The 18870-nt window shown below is 47.6% G+C and overlaps 2 protein-coding genes across 2 annotated transcripts; both read right to left on the bottom strand.

Annotated features, from left to right (window-relative positions):
• Positions 1-470: 470 nt before the first annotated feature.
• b3gnt2a (UDP-GlcNAc:betaGal beta-1,3-N-acetylglucosaminyltransferase 2a) lies at positions 471-3823 on the bottom strand. Its single transcript, XM_062388347.1, has 3 exons — positions 3523-3823; positions 2318-2431; positions 471-2047 (listed from the first exon to the last, which is right to left on the bottom strand). The coding sequence occupies exon 3, from the start codon at positions 2026-2028 to the stop codon at positions 772-774; it is 1257 nt and encodes a 418-aa protein (XP_062244331.1). The 5' UTR covers positions 2029-2047; positions 2318-2431; positions 3523-3823; the 3' UTR covers positions 471-771.
• Positions 3824-5082: 1259 nt separating this feature from the next.
• commd1 (copper metabolism (Murr1) domain containing 1) lies at positions 5083-8045 on the bottom strand. Its single transcript, XM_062388415.1, has 3 exons — positions 7818-8045; positions 6650-6940; positions 5083-5897 (listed from the first exon to the last, which is right to left on the bottom strand). The coding sequence occupies exons 1-3, from the start codon at positions 7983-7985 to the stop codon at positions 5790-5792; spliced, it is 567 nt and encodes a 188-aa protein (XP_062244399.1). The 5' UTR covers positions 7986-8045; the 3' UTR covers positions 5083-5789.
• Between the last annotated feature and the right edge of the window lie 10825 nt (positions 8046-18870).

Here is an 18870-nt window from a genome sequence, read left to right as displayed (position 1 = left end):
CTTCTTCCACTATCACATGAACTCTTCTATTTAATACCATTTTATTTACATGTGTCCAAATCCAAACAGATACATTCACATATAAGTAAACAAGAGAAAAATACAAAACAATCAATACTTTAGTTTGTTGTTTAATTTTCATCAAAACTTTATTTACACACAAAAGAAAAACACATCTTTTTCACTCCTGTGGAAAAAACTGAGTCGAGAACATGAGTCACTTTAATGTTCATTAGAAAACACGTCATTAAGGGGGCAGATCTCGACAGGGTCAGGGCCCGTCTTCAAGGGCCCGTCTTCAGGGGCCTGCGTTCAGGGGCCTGCGTTCAGGGGCCCGTCTTCAGGGGCCCTTCTTCAGGGGCCCTTCTTCAGGGGCTCGTCTTCAGGGGCCTGCGTTCAGGGGCCTGCGTTCAGGGGCCCGTCTTCAGGGGCCCTTCTTCAGGGGCCATCTTCAGGGGCCTGCGTTCAGGGGCCTGCGTTCAGGGGCCCGTCTTCAGGGGCCCGTCTTCAGGGGCCCGTCTTCAGGGGCCCGCGTTCAGGGGCCCGCGTTCAGGGGCCCGTCTTCAGGGGCCCGTCTTCAGGGGCCCGTCTTCAGGGGCCCGCGTTCAGGGGCCTGCGTTCAGGGGCCCGTCTTCAGGGGCTCGTCTTCAGGGGCCCTTCTTCAGGGGCCATCTTCAGGGGCCTGCCTTCAGGGGCCCGTCTTCAGGGGCCATCTTCAGGGGCCTGCCTTCAGGGGCCCTTATTCAGGGGCCTGCGTTCAGGGGCCCGTCTTCAGGGGCCTGCGTTCAGGGGCCCGTCTTCAGGGGCCATCTTCACGGGCCCGTCTCCAGGGGCCGTAGACAGGGGCTGTATAAGACACTCCAGCTCAGGACGCACAATCCATGACCAGATCTGTAGAATCTCCTGTGGCATGCGGCTGTGAACCAGCATCAAGCTCCTGTAGACGCAGGGGTCGTCCCTGTGCTCGTCCTCGATGTCAAAAGTCCTGAAGTCAGAGTTTTTCTCAGGAGCCAGACCCAGTTTCCTCAGACACATCCCTGTGTAGACGTCATCGATGGGATACAAGACGACCTGCTGGGATACGCTGTGAAGGCGAAGCGCCAAATCCCCAGAGTACACATACCCTCCACCCCCAGCGTACGGCGGGTACTGCCCCACAAACACACTCTCGGGGATGAAGTACTTCAGTTTCCTGTCTCTGATTGGGCTGGCGTTACTGATGACATTCCCTATGAACAGATCCCTGGACTTGTTCTCCGGCAGGCCTTCCAGGAGGTCGATGATTCGCACAGTGTTGACCAGGACGTCATCGTCCCCCTTGAGGATGAACTGTGCGTGGGGACAGTTCTGGCTGAACCACTCCAAGAAGAGTATCTCCTTCAGGGTGAGGTTGAAGAAGGTGTCCCTGTAGTCCCACTGGAGGAGGTCTTTGTGAAGTTGCGCCTCGTAGCCCAGCATCGGCTGCAGGTCTGGGATGTGATCCGTTGACACGGTGTTGCCGAGCAGAAACACAGTCGCCACTGTACGATTGGCTAAGACGCCCGCTCGGCCCCATGTTTCACGGATAGCCTGCCGGCGGTCGAAGTGTGGCGTCAGCGACTTGACCGCCAGCAGCAGGAAGGGGTTTCCCTCACAGACGTGGGGCTGGTCAATCAGCATGGGGTACGTCCTGCGGCGCATGTGCAGAAGAAAATCCTGGAATCTCTGCGGCAGGGCGTTGAAGTCCGAGATGTTAGTGGTGACTCTGTAGTCCGAGTCCGAGGGGACCGGGTCGAGGGGTCTGGTGTCATCTGACCGGTGCGGCAGCTCGGTGAGGTTGTAGAGGAGGTCCAGGCGCCGCTGCTCCGTGTTCCAGAAGGATTCTCTCTCGTCCTGTTGGTGCCAGAACCTCTCTGTCGGGACGTGAACCCCTCGAGGGCCCCTCCTGTGGTGCCCCCGGTTCCACAACACGCTCATCAGGACGCAGAAAAAGACGTTGAGCATCATCATCGCGTAGAGAACCTGCGCTTTGCTGAAGACCAAAAGCATGGTGCCCCCCCCTCTGCATCTAGACACAGGACGAGAGATTCAGACAATCAACAACAAGCAGATCGGAATCCACAGCATCGGACTTACAGAGGAGCGAGGAGAGGAACATTTGGAAACATGGACACATGGACATGTCCTGGATCTTCTCCTGCAGCCTCCTGGTAACATGTGTGTAGCATGTCAGAGTGAGTCCATGTGAGGAACCAGCAGGACAACGTGTGGAAGCTTCCCAGTGAGTGGACATTGTGTAAATAAAGTTTATTTTTATTGTTTCCGACTCATTTCCTACCTGAGTGTTGACTGTTCAGTGGAGTCGGGTGAAAGCCCAGAATGCACCTGGCTTCCCGGGGACGAGCTCCGGGACGGACAAGGTTGTTGTTGTTGTTGTTGTTTGTTGATTCATCTGTAATTAAACAAAATAAAACTGAAACATGAATCGTTTTGGGCTGAATCAATGCTGAAGACTTTAATGAGAGGTTTTTATTATATTATTAATAATCAATATTTATCTTTCTGCAGTATTACTGTTACTATTATCTATTTATTAGCATCTACATTTGCCAGCATGGACGAGACGTGTCATGACTAACACTGCCTCCAGCCACAAGGGGGCGATCAAGAGGATTTGGCTTCACTTAAAGGAGCTGTCGAGTCAAACACTTTTATTTAAAATCATTGATTCGAACCCGGAACCTTCCTGCTGTGAGGCAACGATGCTAACCTCTGCACCTGTGACACCCAGTGGAATTGTGTGTTTGGAGTTGTCTGTCCGTCTCATTCTTGTGAACACAATATCCCAGAACGTTCTGTGTCCTGTTTGTGTTGCCTTACGTTGTTTTCACATTGTGTTCTGATGCCTGTTGTATCTTTAAGGCAGTCGGTGAACTCAGCTGTAAACCTGCACAGTGACCTGGACTTTACTCACGGAAGCAGAACAACTCACATGAGGGCGAGTCGGATTTATTGCTTTATTTATTGAGTTGTTTTACAGCTCAGGTGGTTCCTCGTCTTCACCTGCAGACCTGACGTCTATCTGCAGCTCCCCGAGTTCATTTAAAGCAAAATAATCTGGAGATGATAAATGTGCTAAATGGATTTACCAAATAATAAAACAGATAAATACAAAGTCAAATAAAGAAATCAAAGTAAAATTAAATACCAGACTCAAAACAGATTTGGATTAATATAACAGTACAAAATAATGTAAACTAAATATCAACACTTTCAGGAAGGTTGTTCCAGGGGAATCTTTTTTCTGACGAGTTTAAAGCTTATTTGATCATTTATTAATCTGTGTTTGTTCATTAATTTAGTGTTAAAACTAGTTTGCTGCAGTTCTCGTCCAGGTCTCCAGGTGAATGTTATTCTTTATGATGTGAAACACGACATCGAGCTCACAGATGATTCCATTCAAGCTGCTGCTGTGGAGGTTTGTGTTTTCTGCACATTAACACAGAGATAAGTCCAGTCATCTCTTTCTTGTCCGACACAAACCTGTCAGACGAGTCCAGGCGGTGAAGCTCAGAGCAGATCAACGGCCCCCTGCAGCCGGGCCTCCTCATCCTTCAGGTGGGGCCGCACTCTGGTACCTGGAGGTTTTGGCTGCGGCCCTGGACGCCCGGTAATCCTCATTAAAATCTGTTATTATATGAAAAACTAACTCTGAACCCAGTGAAACCCGAGTGTGCGTCAAGCATCAGCTCAGATATAAAGTCTCGTCCTCGCACACAAACTGACTCCTCCCTCCCGGAAGCTGTGTGTTTGATTCACTCACCATCAATAAACGAACAGGAAGTCACTGCTCTGTTGTTAATGATTGACCATCGACTCCAAACCCGGGTTCAACTGGACTCAACATATGATAGATTATACAGACTTATACAGTTGTATATTAAGGTTTACATTCAGTTTCATGGTTTATAAATAAAATGAGTTACAGATTTGTATACTTTACCCAGTTTTGCATAATCGTTTTTAAAGACTTCTTTAAATATGTCTAAATAGTTTATAAATTAGAATCTATTTCATTTTATATACAGATTTAATACCGTTTTAAATAATAGTTTAAAGTTGTATGGTTTATAGTTTTAAATGTAGTTTTGTTTACACGTTTATATACAAGGTTTTACAAGCGTATATACTGCATTAAATACAGGCTTGTTTACTTATATATAGGTTTATATTCAGGGTTGACATAGGGTTAGGGTTAGGGTTTACTTAGTTCTATATTTAGTCTATTTAAAGTTTTATATTCAGTTCTATGGTTATATATAAGGGCTTACATGCAGTCTTATATAAACGTTTATATCCACCAGTGTTCAAATCGGCGCAGAAGAACATGAGGGGTCAGAACAAAGATTAGCAAACATGAAGAACTTTATACATGCGTGTGTTCTGAGGTCATAACATGTGGATGTGAGGTCATGTGATGGGAACACGTTGTCCCCAGAGTTGATTCTGACATGAAGCAACAAACATGTGATCATGGAGGGATCCGTGAAAGCAGCTGCAGCTCAGACTAATGGAAGTGATGGATGTTTGACCTCTGACCCCTTCGGCTTCCCCCTCATCTCATCCTCGAACTCTGATTGGTCCCCGAGAGACGCCGGATCACTGTGGCAGTTTCCCTTTGGCGGCAAAAATTTGTGAATTTATCTATGAGACCAAACGAGATGAAGCGTCATCAGACGATTTATCCCTGAATTAAATCTTTAGGTAAATTTGTTGGACTGTTTAATTGATATTTGTATCTTAATATTTGTCCATGTGCTCGTTGGTTTTTCTTTATGTAAAACAGGATTATGTAAAAACACTGGTGGTCTGAATCAGGGAAGACCTGTTTGGTGCGGATCCAGATCGGGGGAGAAGATTTCTAGAGAATTAATAGATCTGGATTAGAAACAAATAATAATAAATCTGTGTGTGATTAGGTTCAGGGACTATTTTGAATAGGTTAAGCTCTACTGAGATATTCTATTAATTATTCTTCAAGTTTAAAACCATGACAAGCAAATTGACAATAACTTTAAAGTAATTATTTTTTAAAAATACAAATTATGTTGAACATGTAGATTTATTCATTAATATGACATCAGACCATGTTTCAGAATTAATTATCATTAACGATGACATCTCTGTTCAAACAATAGAACTGCTTCACCAGACACTTGAATTCAAGCACTGGTCAAGTCAACAGGATTCAAACCTCACGTCATCAACCAGCAGTAGGACAAGCTGACAGGGAGCGCCCCCTGCTGGACCAGGACACAAACACTTCAGACACTGGATTCTACACAGGACGTTTCAAATTTGAACCGGTCATGAAAGGTCGAACACAAACTTCCTCCCAGTTTGAATTTCAGCTAAATCAAATCCCATGGTCAGCTGGAGAACCTGGTGCGTTGACAGCTAGCACGGCACGTACGCTAGGACAGCTCCTCCAGGTGCGTCCTGAGCACAAAGAACGTGATAGATGTCGTTTTGACAATCACTGCCATTCTCAACGCAACACTTAGATGCGAGTCGTGTGTCGGCATCGCTTTCCAGTAACCGCTGGTGGTCGAGTTGTTGCTGATAAGAACCAATCAGGGAGAGGGCTGGTTATAAATATATATTAAGTTATTTAGTCGGCAGGGGCGAAAGCCACATGGAGTCCGCTCTGGTCTGAACATGGCTCATTTGTGTTTGATGCTGCGGATCCAACCGGACGACAGAGAGAGAGAGAGAGAGAGAGAGAGAGAGAGAGTCTCACACCGTCTCACTCAGGTGTGCTGAACGATCCGGTCCACGCTCTCCTGAATGTCGGCCATCTTCTTCAGCATCTGGTTCACTTTGGCTTCATCAAACTCCAGACAAACAAACTCAGAGTCCTGAAGGAGGGAGGAGAGGGAAGACGGTTTACAGTCAGGTTCACAGTTTGGTCCAGAGAGAAACATCGAGCACACGTCAAACCCTCAGCAGCTTCTCTGCAAAACCACAAACCAACACAGCCTGAGCAACATGGCCGCTCCTCGATGGTTCGACTCCAACACACAGGACAGTTTCAGTCTACATTTCTTTTACGGACTCGTATGAAGTCACTGTGACCTTTGACCCCTGTCACCTCCAACTGAACTTCTGTACAAAATCTGAAAATAATTCCCTGTAAAGTGCTCCTAACATATCGTGTGCAGGAGGCAAAAAAAACAACACACACACACACACACACACACACACTATCCTCTCAGATGTGCATCAGGACAGTGATTAACAGCATGAACCTGAGGAGAGGAACTACTCGTACACCAATCACACACAGGCCTGGTCGAAACAGGAAGTCCATCTACAATATCTGATCTATCTCTGATCGTATATCCTTTACAGTGCATGGATTTGTAAACAACAAAAGGTCAACACAATAGTCGCACAATACTTAAATTAGAATCCTTATAGGGTTTCTATTTTACTTGCAAACTGGGTGAAACCAAGTTAGAACACTTTATTGTGTATTTTATGTTTTTAGTCAGATACATTTTTTTCGCTTTGTAACCCCCTCTATTTCCTGCCCGATTTTCTCCTGAGCAAGGCACTGATGCATCAAAATGCCGCAGTGAGTGGAGGACTGAGGTCGTACTGGTCTCACCTGTCCAGCTCTGCCCAGTTCCAGCTCCACCAGAGCGACTGGGCCGCTGTGGGCAGCGTCCGGCCGGCCGGCTGCAGCCTGGAGGTCCACTCTCCAGGAGAGGCCCCTGAGGCCGGGCTCCCAGCGGCTCTGAGCCAGTAAGCTCTCCCTCACACGGACTCGCTGGCTCTTCCAGAAGCGAGAGAGGGCGGCGGCCTGTTCGGGGGTCACCCCCCCGCTGCCCTGCTTCCTGGTCTGAGCTGTGAGGAAGGCCTCCAGCTGGGCGGGGTCCATGTCAGCTGTGGCAATAGACTGAGAGAAGATGAGGACGTTTATTATCAGACCAGCACAGATTCAATCTTCAGTTTCCATGTACCCAGTCTGTTTTCATGTGTGTATTGAATACGTGTAGATGTATAATATGTGTATGTAGAGTGTGTACTGTGAAGTGTGTATGTAGGATGTAGCGTGTAGTGTGTACTATGTAGCATGTAGTGTGTTGTATGAAGCATGTGGTACGTAGTGTGTAGTATGCAGTGGTGGGAAGTATTTAGGTACAAATACTTTTATTTATTTAATGAGAACATTATACATATCTGCAATCATACATAAATGTTCAGTTCTATGTTGCGTGACAATAAATATTGTCAAAAGGTTTTTGAATCGTACTGAATTCATTTGATTTGACAGTCAGGTATTGAGTACAGATGTTGATACAACTATTAGGCTACTTAAATATATATATTATATTAAATAGTTAGACATTATAAACTTCCGGACTTTTGCATAAAGACATTTTCTCTAACTGGACCTCTTTCATTTTTTGTTGAATCCCCCTGCTCTGGTCCATTACTATTTGAACCTCAGCATCTGGGGTTCAAATAGTACTGGACCAGAGCGTGTGTATATTTTTGTTTTAATTTTTCAGTCAGTGGAAATAAAGCCTGAAGAGAACGACGTTGCTTGTACTTCTACTTTTGATACTTAAGTACATTTAATATGAGCGACTTTAAGACTTTCTTACAGGTGACTTTTACTTTTACCGGAGTCACCTTCAGGTAAGATATCTGTACTTTTACTCAAGTGTGGCTTTCAAGTACTTCATCCACCCCTGGTAGTGTGCAGTGTGTAGTGTCTAGTGTAGCGTTTAGTGTGTAGTATGTAGCATGTAGCCTGTGTGTAGCAGTACCTTCAGCAGGCCTCTCATCTTGTCGAACAGGAGTCTGAACTGCTCCTCTGACAGATCTGGGAACAGTTCCCTCCTCAGCAGATCCTCCGTCATCTCTTCTTTCTCATAATAAACGTTCTGAGCGATTCCGCTCAACAAACCGCTGAGAGCCTTCGCTGCGTCCGCCATGTTTCAGCCCGGTCACATGACCCACACGGGCCGCGTCACGTGCGCGAACGGCACCCTGGGAGTTGTAGTTTTTCCCGTATCACGGAACTTTAATGTTTTTATCACCGCGAGCTGTGAATGAAGTGGAACGAGGGCTGACGTCACTGAGAAGAGTTTGTTTCGTCACGTGAGAATGAATTACAGAACCTGTAATCTGGAGAGCGGGATTATAAAACTAAGATTCAAGATTCAACACGTAAACATTCCTCAGTAGCTAACAACACACAGAAAGAACACCACCATGTTGCCAGAGGACGCTGCCATCTTATTATGTTATATACATACAGTTTATATTAATATATATATAAAAAGATATATCTATATACATGTATAGCTATGGATCCATAGTTATATATATTGTTGTGTTGTTTTATCCTAAATATGAGAAGAGCCGGTGATGGTTTGGTTCAATCACCAATCTATGCACCTTAGAACCGCACGAAACTCTCTTACTGTATATATTGTTGTTCAATATTGTTGATTTTAAATTGTTGTTTTTATATTGTTGCGTGTACAGTGCACCAACCACACCAAGGCAATTTCCTGTATGTGCAAATATACATGGCAATAAAATAATTCAGATTCTGATTCTGATCAAGTATTTATTAAGAAGCAATGAAGAGTTAACAGTATAATATTCAGTTCTATTGCCATCTACACAGACACACACACACACACACACACACACAAACAAACATAGATTCAAAATCCTAACAATATACATAATGTTCTTTTGTATTAGAACTGTTCAAAAAATGCTCATTATAGCCTTAAACGATGTGGCCATGAACTATTGATCATTCTGATACAAAAATACCAAAGCTAAATGTTATTGTTCTCACAATGTTACAAAAGAACACACAGAATAGTACAAATTCATTATCTGATGCAAAGTTAATTGATTATTGATCAAGCTGTGAAGAAAACTTCTCGAGAGCTTCATCTTGACTCACTCATTCTGACACATTGTGCCAGTTAAAGTGTAATAATCATAGGTCTGAGTTATAATCCTTTTTTTTTTGTTTACGTTTACAGCATCTTCGGTTGTTGTTTGGGGGGGGGTTTTGGGGGGGGACTGGTACGTCGTTTACTTCTACTTCCACATGAAATCTGCCCATTAAACTCTCCCTGAAGGCCAAACGCATGAAATCAGCTGACGTGTCAAAAGGAACTGTGATCTGTGCCAGAGAGGTGCTTTCTCCTTGATTGCGTGGTACATTCCACTGGATTTGCAGGTTGTGACACCGCTGATTGTTACTGTTGTCACACGGTCCCTGGTTGTCAATACGAAGATTGGTCGACATTATCAAGCGGGACCTGGACTGTTCATTCAAGTGTTGGTTGTTCCATCGGTTAATTAATTCTAAGGCCTCTTTCAATAACTTTTTTGAGGGTTTCATGAGATGTCTTTCACCTCCCATGTCTTTGAAAGTGGTCACTCTCCTGTTGTTGTTGTTGTTGTTGTTGTTGTTGTCGTTGTTGTCTTCCCTGGTACAGATCACTCTTGGATTATTGGGTTGTCGTTTGGCGCGGTGCCTCTGGGAAAACACACACTCTCCAGGACCGATCACTCCACAGTAATCCCAGTCGTCGTTGTCTGTTGTGTAGCACCAGGTGTAACTCTCACCATGCCTTTCACACTGGTGATTGGAGCGACAAGGCTCATTCTTGTAGGTGTGGTCTGGCAGAGGTGAGCAGTACTCCCAGTCATGTTCAGTATAGCACCAGAAGTAATCCCCTGACTCAGAGTACCGACACTCTTCAATGCATTCTTTCCCATACCTGGTGTAGTAAATCATTGCCCTCGGCTCCACCCGACCACAATAGCCCCAGGATCCTGCCCACAACTTACACCAGTTGTATCTTTCTCCATATTTGTCACAGGGATTGTTACAGTGGCTGCCTTTGGATTCAATGTGCTCTGCTGGTGAGCAGTAGTCCCAGCCCAATCTTGTCTCGCACCAGTAGTAGTCATAACCATGCTTTTCACAGCCGTTTATACACGGCAAATCATGCGTGGAGGTGAAATACTTCGCCGGACATTCGTCAATGCAGTGATCCCAATAGTTGTAGGTTTCTCCAGGCGTGAGCCACAGTGAGAAACAGAGGATGAAAGAGAACGACAGAGTGGAACGTCTCCCCAGATCTTCCATTTCAGCTCTGTGCTGCAGAGAGGAGAGGGGGGGGTGGAAGAGAGAGGGGGGGTGGAGGGAGAGAGTGGGAAAGAGAGAGAGAGGGGGAGAGAGGTAGAATGAAGAGAGAGGGAGAGAGAGAGAGATTGGCGTGGATAGAGGGGGAGAGAGAGAGAGGGGGGAGAGAGAGAGGGGGGAGGGGGAGAGAGAGAGGGGGGGAGGGGGAGAGAGAGAGAGAGGAAGGGGATAGAGAAAGGGGTAGAGGGAGAGAGAGGGAGGGATAGAGAGAGGGGGAGGGAGAGGGAGGGGTAGAGGGAGAGAGAGGGAGGGAGAGAGAGAGGGGGAGGGAGAGGGAGGGATGGAGGGAGAGAGAGATGGAGATGGAGAGGGAGATGAGAGGGGGTGGAGAGAGAGAGAGAGAGAGAGAGAGGGAGAGAGGGGGGAGAGAGAGAGGGAGGGAGAGGGATAAAGAGAGAGAGAGAGAAAGAGAGAGAGAGAGAGAGAGAGAGAGAGAGAGGGAGAGGGGGGAGAGAGAGGGAGAGAGAGAGGGAGAGAGAGAAAGGGAGGGAGGGAGAGAGATAGATAGAGAGAGAGGGGAATAGAGCGAGAGAGGGGGGAGAGAGAGAGGGAAGGAGAGGGAGAGAGAGAGAGAAAGAGAAAGAGAGAGGTGGCAGAATCACACGTTAGGTCATAGGTCATAAGGACATGTTAAACTAAACTAAGATAATATAGAATTACAGACTCAGTGAAAATACACTTAATACTACCCAAGATGAGACCATTGTATCAATAATATAAATCACAGTAACAGCAATAACCATTGATGACAAAATACATTCATAATAAAAAATAATCAAGTTATATAGAAGAAAATATTAAATCTACTGCGTCACATGTCGAACATTCCATCACGTTAAGTTTATAGAATAGCAGAGTCACCGTCTCCAGTTAAAATGATCCAGTGAGTGAATTCTAACCCTGTCGGAGAAATGGATTATTTTAACAAAAGCATTCAAATTGAAGAATCTATTTAAAGTCATGTCTATTTGTGCAATTCTCATATAATTCTACAATAGAAGAACTGTTACCGTCTGTTGCTCGTTCCGAAGTTTGTTATTTGCTTCTGAATTTCTGATATATATATATATATAGGCACGATGTTGACTGATGCATTGTGGGAAACCTTGAACGTTGAACCGATCTGGTTAATCACTGTTCAGTATTTCTGTTTGAGTCCAAGTGACCTTAGATCACATTCAGCTGAATCTGCTTCATCGTCATCATGGTGCACAGACGGAATCTCCTCCTCCGTGTTCATTACAGTCAGAGTGCTTATTGTTATTATACATCTGATCGTATGAAGTCATTATAAGAACTTCTTGTTGTGTTCATCTGTAACTTGTAGTCGAGTTTCAACAAACACGTTCTCAGAAATGTTGTAATATCACAGACGACCGAGGGTCAGACGATTAAACAGATAAGAGACAGTTCCAGTCAGTGGAAAGAACTGAGAAGAAAACAAACCAAAACAATGTGTTTTATATGAGATTGGATTATATTACAATTACAGAACATGCATGTATGAAGTTAGTTAGTTAGTTAGTTAGTTAGTTAGTGAGTTAGTTAGTGAGTTATTACATTACATTTCATTTAGCTGATGCTTTTATCCAAAGCGACTTACAATAAGTGCATTCAAACCCGAGGGTACAGACCCAGGACGAGAGAATCAAGAAAGTACAATTTCTTCAAAATAAAGCAAAACTACAAAGTGCTATAAGTAAGTGCCATTTAAGTGCTACTATAGTGTTAGTTTCAAAAAGTTGTTAGTAGTTTTTTTTTTGTTTTTTTTATTCAAGGTAAAGTCAGAAGAGGTATGTTTTTAGTTTTCGGCGGAAGATGTGTAGACTTTCTGATGTCCGGATGTCAATGGGGAGCTCATTCCACCAATCAGGAGCCAGGACGGAAAACAGTTGTGTTTTTGATGAGTGTTTAGCAGTGAGGGAGCAACGAGCTGATTGGCCGAAGCAGAGCGGAGTGAACGGGGTGGGGTGTAACGTTTGACCAGGTCCTGGATGTAGACTGGACCGGATCCGTTCACAGCATGGTACGCAAGTACCAATGTTTTGAACCGGATGCGAGCAGCCACTGGTAACCAGTGAAGGGAGCGGAGGAGAGGAGTAGTGGGAGTGAATTTAGGTTAAAAACCAGTCGAGCTGCTGCATTCTGGATGAGCTGCAAAGGTCGGATGGCAGTAGCAGGTAGACCTGCCAGGAGGGAGTTACAGTAGTCTAGACGCGAGATGACCAGAGCCTGGACCAGAACCTGCACCGCCTTCTGAGTGAGAAGGGGGCGTGTCCTCCTGATGTTGTACAGCATGAATCTACAGGACCGTGTTGTTGCAGTAATGTTGGCACACACACACACACACACACACACACACACACACAGAGACCAGAGTGGATGCTGAGCAAAGCTTTAATAAGAAAAAAGAGACCATCATGAAAATCAGTGTTGTATTTACATAGATTTGATTATATAGATTACATCAGCAGGTTGTTGTGGATGTTGGTTCATCACTGCTGACCACGTTTCTGAGTCTGATCAGAGATCAGAGGACAAATTCCATATTTGATGAGCGACTCTTCCCGTCAGCCTGAGCTCGATATTCAGCTGTAAATCATCCAACAAGCACACAGGTAGTTTATAATCAGTTGTGAGGCACATTATAGTTTCTGCTTTATTTCATTTAACAGAGGAAAACAAACATCAGACTCAGTATCAGCACTAAAGCAAAAAGAAACACATTATAAGACTCCACTCACTCCAATCGGAGTGAAACTCTTTGAAGATGTTTTTCTCACTGAGCGTCTGAAGCTGTGTTTGTTTGTTCCATAGTTTCATCTGGTTAGTTCTGGTTTCACATTGTAATTCAGGGACTAAAGATTTCAGACACAATGGCAGTTGAAACGATCTTTTTAGTTTTTTAGGGTGCCTTGTGCCCAGCGGGGGGGGGGGGGAATCTAAAATGGTCCTGCAGCAGCCAGTGCAGGGAGTCCCACTGTAGCCTTCGCTCTTTTTTTAATAGGTTCCAGACTTTAAAAACACTTATAAGAACCAGTAAGAGATGGTGATTGTTATCGCTCACTAAAAAACGAATAAAATCCAGACCCAGGCTGTTCAAATGTTGCAGGGTGCGTCGGGACAGAGGTCTCCACAGAGCGTCCATTGGCCCGGTCATTAATCTCTGGACGAACTGAAGGCGGAAGGCAGCGCCCCTGCTGGCCAGATGGACCAGGCCCTGCCCCCCCCCTCCTCTTTAGTAAGGAAAAGGACACTCTGTGGGATCCAGTGCATCCTGTCCCAAAAGAAATCTGTTAAAACCCGTTGTACCTCTTGTCGTGGTGAGGACCCAAAAGCAGCACAGGCAGACTAGCTGGTAGACAGGTCCAGTGGGGGGCTGTGGAGCCACAGAGCCAAGCAGGAGCGTAACCAGGAGGGAAAAGGCGAAACTCGTGGTCGAAGGCAGAAGGCTGAGGTAATGTCCAGGGCAGAGATGAGGTAGGCAGGTCAGGGATCGACGGGGTCGGCAACAGGTGATCAGTCCGGGGAAAATACGCTGGAAGTCATGCATAACGCACAAGACAATCTGGCACTGAAGCAGAGACAGGAGCTGTCACAGGTGTGGAGAGTTGGCCAAGACGAATGGACCAAACCGGGTGGGAGGCAGGGGCCCGGAGGAGGGCTAATACTCGTCCGAGAGTCCAGCGTCCATCTCCATGGTCCCGGGGAGAGTGTCGTCATCCTCCTCAGAGTAGGGGGGCCCCGCCCCGTCCTCGGCGTCGTCGCTGTCGTCCGGGGACTCCGTCGGAGGATGTGTTCTGGGAGGTGGCCTGGCTCTGGACGTCTGGGTGAGGTTGCGTCGATGGAAGTCCCTGATGAGGGTGTGGTCCACGATGTTCCTCCCGGGGACCCAGGACCTTTCTTCAGGACCGTAACCCTCCCAGTCCACCAAGTACTGGAATCCCCTCCCACGCCGGCGAGACTGCAGGATGCGACGGACCTCCATCGATGAGGCGAGGAGGCGGTGGAGGCGACGCGGCAGGGACCAGGGCGCTTTCTTGGACCGGTTTAACCTTGGAAAAATGAAACGTGGGATGAAAGTGGTGGTTGGAACCCATAGGTGCACTCAAAGGGGGAGAGACCGGTGGCGGAGCTGGTCAAAGTGTTGTGGGCGTATTCTACCCATAGAAGTAGTTCGGACCAGGAAGTAGGGTCTTGAGATGTCATGCAGCGGAGTGCAGTTTCCATCTCCTGATTCTTGTGTTCGGTCTGGCCGTTGGACTGGGGGTGGTACCCTGAGGACAGGCTGATGGTGGCTCCCAGGAGCGAGCAGAACTCCCTCCAGAACACTGAGGCGAACTGGGGACCCCGATCAGAGACCACATCCACCAGGATGCCATGGAGACGGATGACGCGGAGAAGTATTCGTTTTGCCGTCTCCTTGGCAGATGGAAGTTTGGGCAGGGGCACGAAATGTGCCATCTCTCTGAACCGATCTACCACCGTCAGGATAGTAGTGTTGCCGCTGGATGGTGGTAGACCGGTGACAAAGTCCAAAGAAATGTGCGACCAGGGACGATGAGGCACAAGCAGAGGATTTAGAAGACCGGCAGGGGCATGGTGAGCCGGCTTGTGCTGGTTGCAGATGGGACAGGCATTGATGAAACCCTGAATGTCCTCATCCAGTGACGTCCACCAGAACCGGCGCTGCACGACGTCCTTGGTCCGTTGGATCCCTGGATGACAGGTAAGTTGAGTGCTGTGGGCCCATTGTAGGAACTCGGAACAGAGGTCCGGCGGGACGAACAGACAGTTGGGAGGGCAAGCACTGGGTCCGGGCTGGTCTTGGGCAGCGGCCCTGACCCTCTCCTCTATCTCCCATGTGAGTGTGGCCACCAGACGGGAAGAAGGCAGGATAGTGTCTGGTTCGGTCCTGTCCCCCTCCTCTTCCAAGAGCCGACGGGACAGGGCGTCGGGCTTGACGTTGCGGGACCCCGGTCGATAGGAGAGGGAAAAGTTGAAGCGGGTCAGGAAGAGTGCCCATCGAGCCTGGCGGGAGTTCAGTCTATTAGCAAAACGGAGGTTTCAAGGCCTGAGAAGAGTCATTGGCGGCCGTGGACCAGAAAAAAGGCACCTTGAAGGAGGTAAGAGTAGTGAGGGGGGCCGCCACCGAACTGTAGCCCCTGATGAACCTCCGGTAGAAGTTGGCGAAGCCCAGGAAACGTTGAAGCTGCTTGCGGGAATCAGGGGCGGGCCAAGTGGTGATGGCAGAAACCTTGGCTGAGTCCATCTCCACTGTCCCTCTCCCTACGACGTACCCCAGGAAGGAGACAGACGAGGCGTGAAACACACACTTCTCGGCCTTGACGAACAGGGAGTTTTCCAGGAGGCGTTGGAGGACCTTCTGGACGTGATGCACATGTTCCTCTCTGGAGCGGGAGAAGATCATAATGTCATCAAGGTACATGAAGACGAACCTGTTGAGCATGTCCCTGAGCACGTCATTCACCAGTGCCTGGAATACAGCAGGGGCGTTGTTGAGGCCGAAGGGGGACCAACTCGTAGTGACCGGTGGGGGTATTGAACGCTGTCTTCCACTCGTCCCCCTCGCGGATCCGGACCAAGTGATAGGCGTTGCGCAGGTCAAGCTTGGTGAATATGGTGGCCCCCTCTAGGAGCTCGAAAGCTGAGGAGATGAGAGGCAGGGGGTACCGGTTCTTGATTGTCATGTCATTTAATCCACGATAATCAATGCAGGGGCGGAGTGTCTTGTCTTTCTTCTCCACAAAGAAGAAACCGGCTCCAGCCCAAGATGAGGAAGGGCGGACGATGCCCGCCGCTAGACCGTCATTGATGTATGTCTCCATCGCCCCCCTCTCAGGAACGGACAGGGAATACAGGCGTCCTCTGGGCGGCGTGGCACCGGGCTGGAGGTTGATGGCGCAGTCATAGGGCCGATGTGGGGGAAGGGAGGTTGCCTTGGCCTTACTGAAGACCTCCCTGAAGTCCAGATATGCAGCCGGGACTCCCAGTACATCGGTGGAAGAACTGGTCCCGGCAGAAGATCGTGGTGCGGCGGCTTGCTTGAGGCAGACCTTGTGACAGGAAGAACTCCACCCCAGGATCGCCCCTGTGGTCCAATCAAGGTGTGGATTGTGACGTCGGAGCCATGGGAACCCCAGAAGGAGAGGATGACGAGGAGAGTGCAGGATGTGAAACTTGAGTGTTTTGTGGTGGTTCCCGGAGATTAACAACCGTATAGGCGCTGTCCGGTGGGTAACAGTTCCCAGAAGTCGGCCATCCAGCGCGTTGGTGGAGACTGGAGACTGGCAGGGGAAACTGACCGACACCCAGCTGCAGAGCTAGGTTAGAATCCATAATGTTGGCATCAGAGCCAGAGTCAATAAGGGTGGCGAGGGTCTGGGATCCCTCAGGCAGTAGCAGGCGGACCTGGCACAGAGATCGTGGGTTGGAGGAGGAGTTAGATGTATGACTCACCAGGAACTCCTTCCTTCCTGGTGAGCCCGACCTTTTAGCGGGCAACCGGAGATAAAGTGTACCGCTTGGCCACAATACAGGCAGAGGTTCCCCTCGCGGTGTCTCCTCCTCTCTTCTGGAGTTAGACTGGCCCGATCCACCTGCATGGGTTCAGGCTCCCCTGAAGACCGGCTGCCAGAAAGCATCGATACCCTGGAAGCCGCTGGTGACGGGGCAGGCTGGCGTCGTCCCGCGAGCCCCTGATGTCTCTCCCGCTGTCTCACTTGAATGCGACGGTCGATGCGGGACGCCAGCTTGATGATGCCGTCGAGAGTGGAGGGAAGTTCGTATGAAATCAATTCGTCCTTAATGTAGTCAGCGAGCCCCATCAGGAATGCGTCGCACTGGGCAGCCTGGTTCCACTCGCTGGAGCTAGCCTGGGTGCGGAAGTGGATGGAGTAATCGACCACTGAACGAGACCCTTGGTTCAGACCCCGAAGCCCTCCTGAAGCGTCCGGACCTCGGGAAGCTTCTCCGAACACTTTGTGGAGCTCAGCGGCGAAGGCTTGGAAAGAGGAGCACGCTGGAGTGTGACGCTCCCACTCGGCTGTTCCTCCACCTCCTCCTCCTCTGCTGCGGATCAAAGCGCTGCCGCTACGCCCATAGGGGTCCCCCCCCCCCCCTCGGGCCCCACGATGCACACGATGTCCCGCGGTGGTGACCTAGCCTCCGAACGTACAGCTGCAGGAGGATGACCGCGCGCTGGCCTCTGGTCGTCTTCCACAGCACGGACAGCAAAAGGGTTAATCAATATAGAAGAAAATATAAATTCCAGTTTGTGAGGATATTTTTACAAACTGAAGTAAATCTACTGCGTCACATGTCGAACATTCATCACGTTAAGTTTACAGCAGAGTCACCGTCTACAGTTAAAATGATCCAGTATGTGAATTCTTACCCTGTCTGAGAAATGGTTCATTTTACTAAATAATAAATCTGCATTAGTACATTCAATAGTTTCTGATTTTGATAGAGAAACAGTCACTTACAGTCAGTTGCGTGTGGTGAAGTCTGTAGATTTTGCTGCTGACGTCTGATATACATACAGTGTTTGTCTCAAAGCCTTGGACTGAAGCATTGTGGGACACCTTGGACCGTCTGTCCTCATCAAACACTGGTCAATGTCTCTGTTTGATTCATTTCACTGTGCAAAGCAATGAAGCTTTTAACAGAAAATAGTCAAAGATGTTTATTGTTGAACTGCCCTGAAAGATACAGAGTCTTACACACACATTTAGAAATGCATATATATGTAGAATGTATATGACCATTGACAGGGACATGATATTATAACTTAAAAACAGTTATATTCCATTTTCATGTGTAAACAGACAGAACGTGCACAGCTACCAGCTTTGGGCTGCAGATGTTTTCACGTGCACATCACTGCTGACCCCGTTTCTGAGTCTGATCAGAGATCAGAGGACAAACTCAATATTTGATGAGCGACTCTTCCCGTCAGCCTGAGCTCGATATTCAGCTGTAAATCATCCAACAAGCACACTGACCATACAAGTATATGAATAATAACGACAACAATGACAGTCATATCAATATTAACCAAAAAAATTCAGAATAAAAAAATTGAGTAATAATATTTCCAATGATTATAAAATATATCTGTTGATATGTTTATGAATTGAATCGACTGCGTCCCCTCAGACGTGGACATTTCTTTCATCTCTAGAGATAATAGAAGAACTGTTACCGTCTGTTGCTCGTTCCGAAGTCTTTATTTGCTTCTGAATTTCTGATATATATATACGCACGTTTTTATGAAACCAAAGGCCTATTTTTCGGCCTTCATGTCTAGTCAAAAGCCTGAGGCCACATGGCTTTTTGTTCTGAAGGTTTCAAGGGTCTGGACAACTTCACACCGACGTGTGAAAAACCTCAAGGGTTAACTCCTATTGGTCACTCTGGCCCATGACCTGTGAGGTCACCAGGCCAATTGAACCCAATGTCTGCCCCAATTCTTCCTCTTTTCCACAACTCTTCAAGGAGTGAGGCTGCCGGCTTCTCCTCCTGCAACGGAGAGAGGGAGAAACCTGATTTCTCCAGCTCAACCCTTCTCTTCGCATCCAACGAGAGGAACACAGAGTTGCAGCTTCCAGCTC

This window comes from Platichthys flesus, chromosome 5, assembly GCF_949316205.1.
Source record: "Platichthys flesus chromosome 5, fPlaFle2.1, whole genome shotgun sequence".
NCBI lineage: Eukaryota > Metazoa > Chordata > Actinopteri > Pleuronectiformes > Pleuronectidae > Platichthys > Platichthys flesus.
The sequence above is the reverse complement of the archived record's forward strand: the minus strand, read 5'-3'. Positions and strand labels throughout refer to the sequence as shown.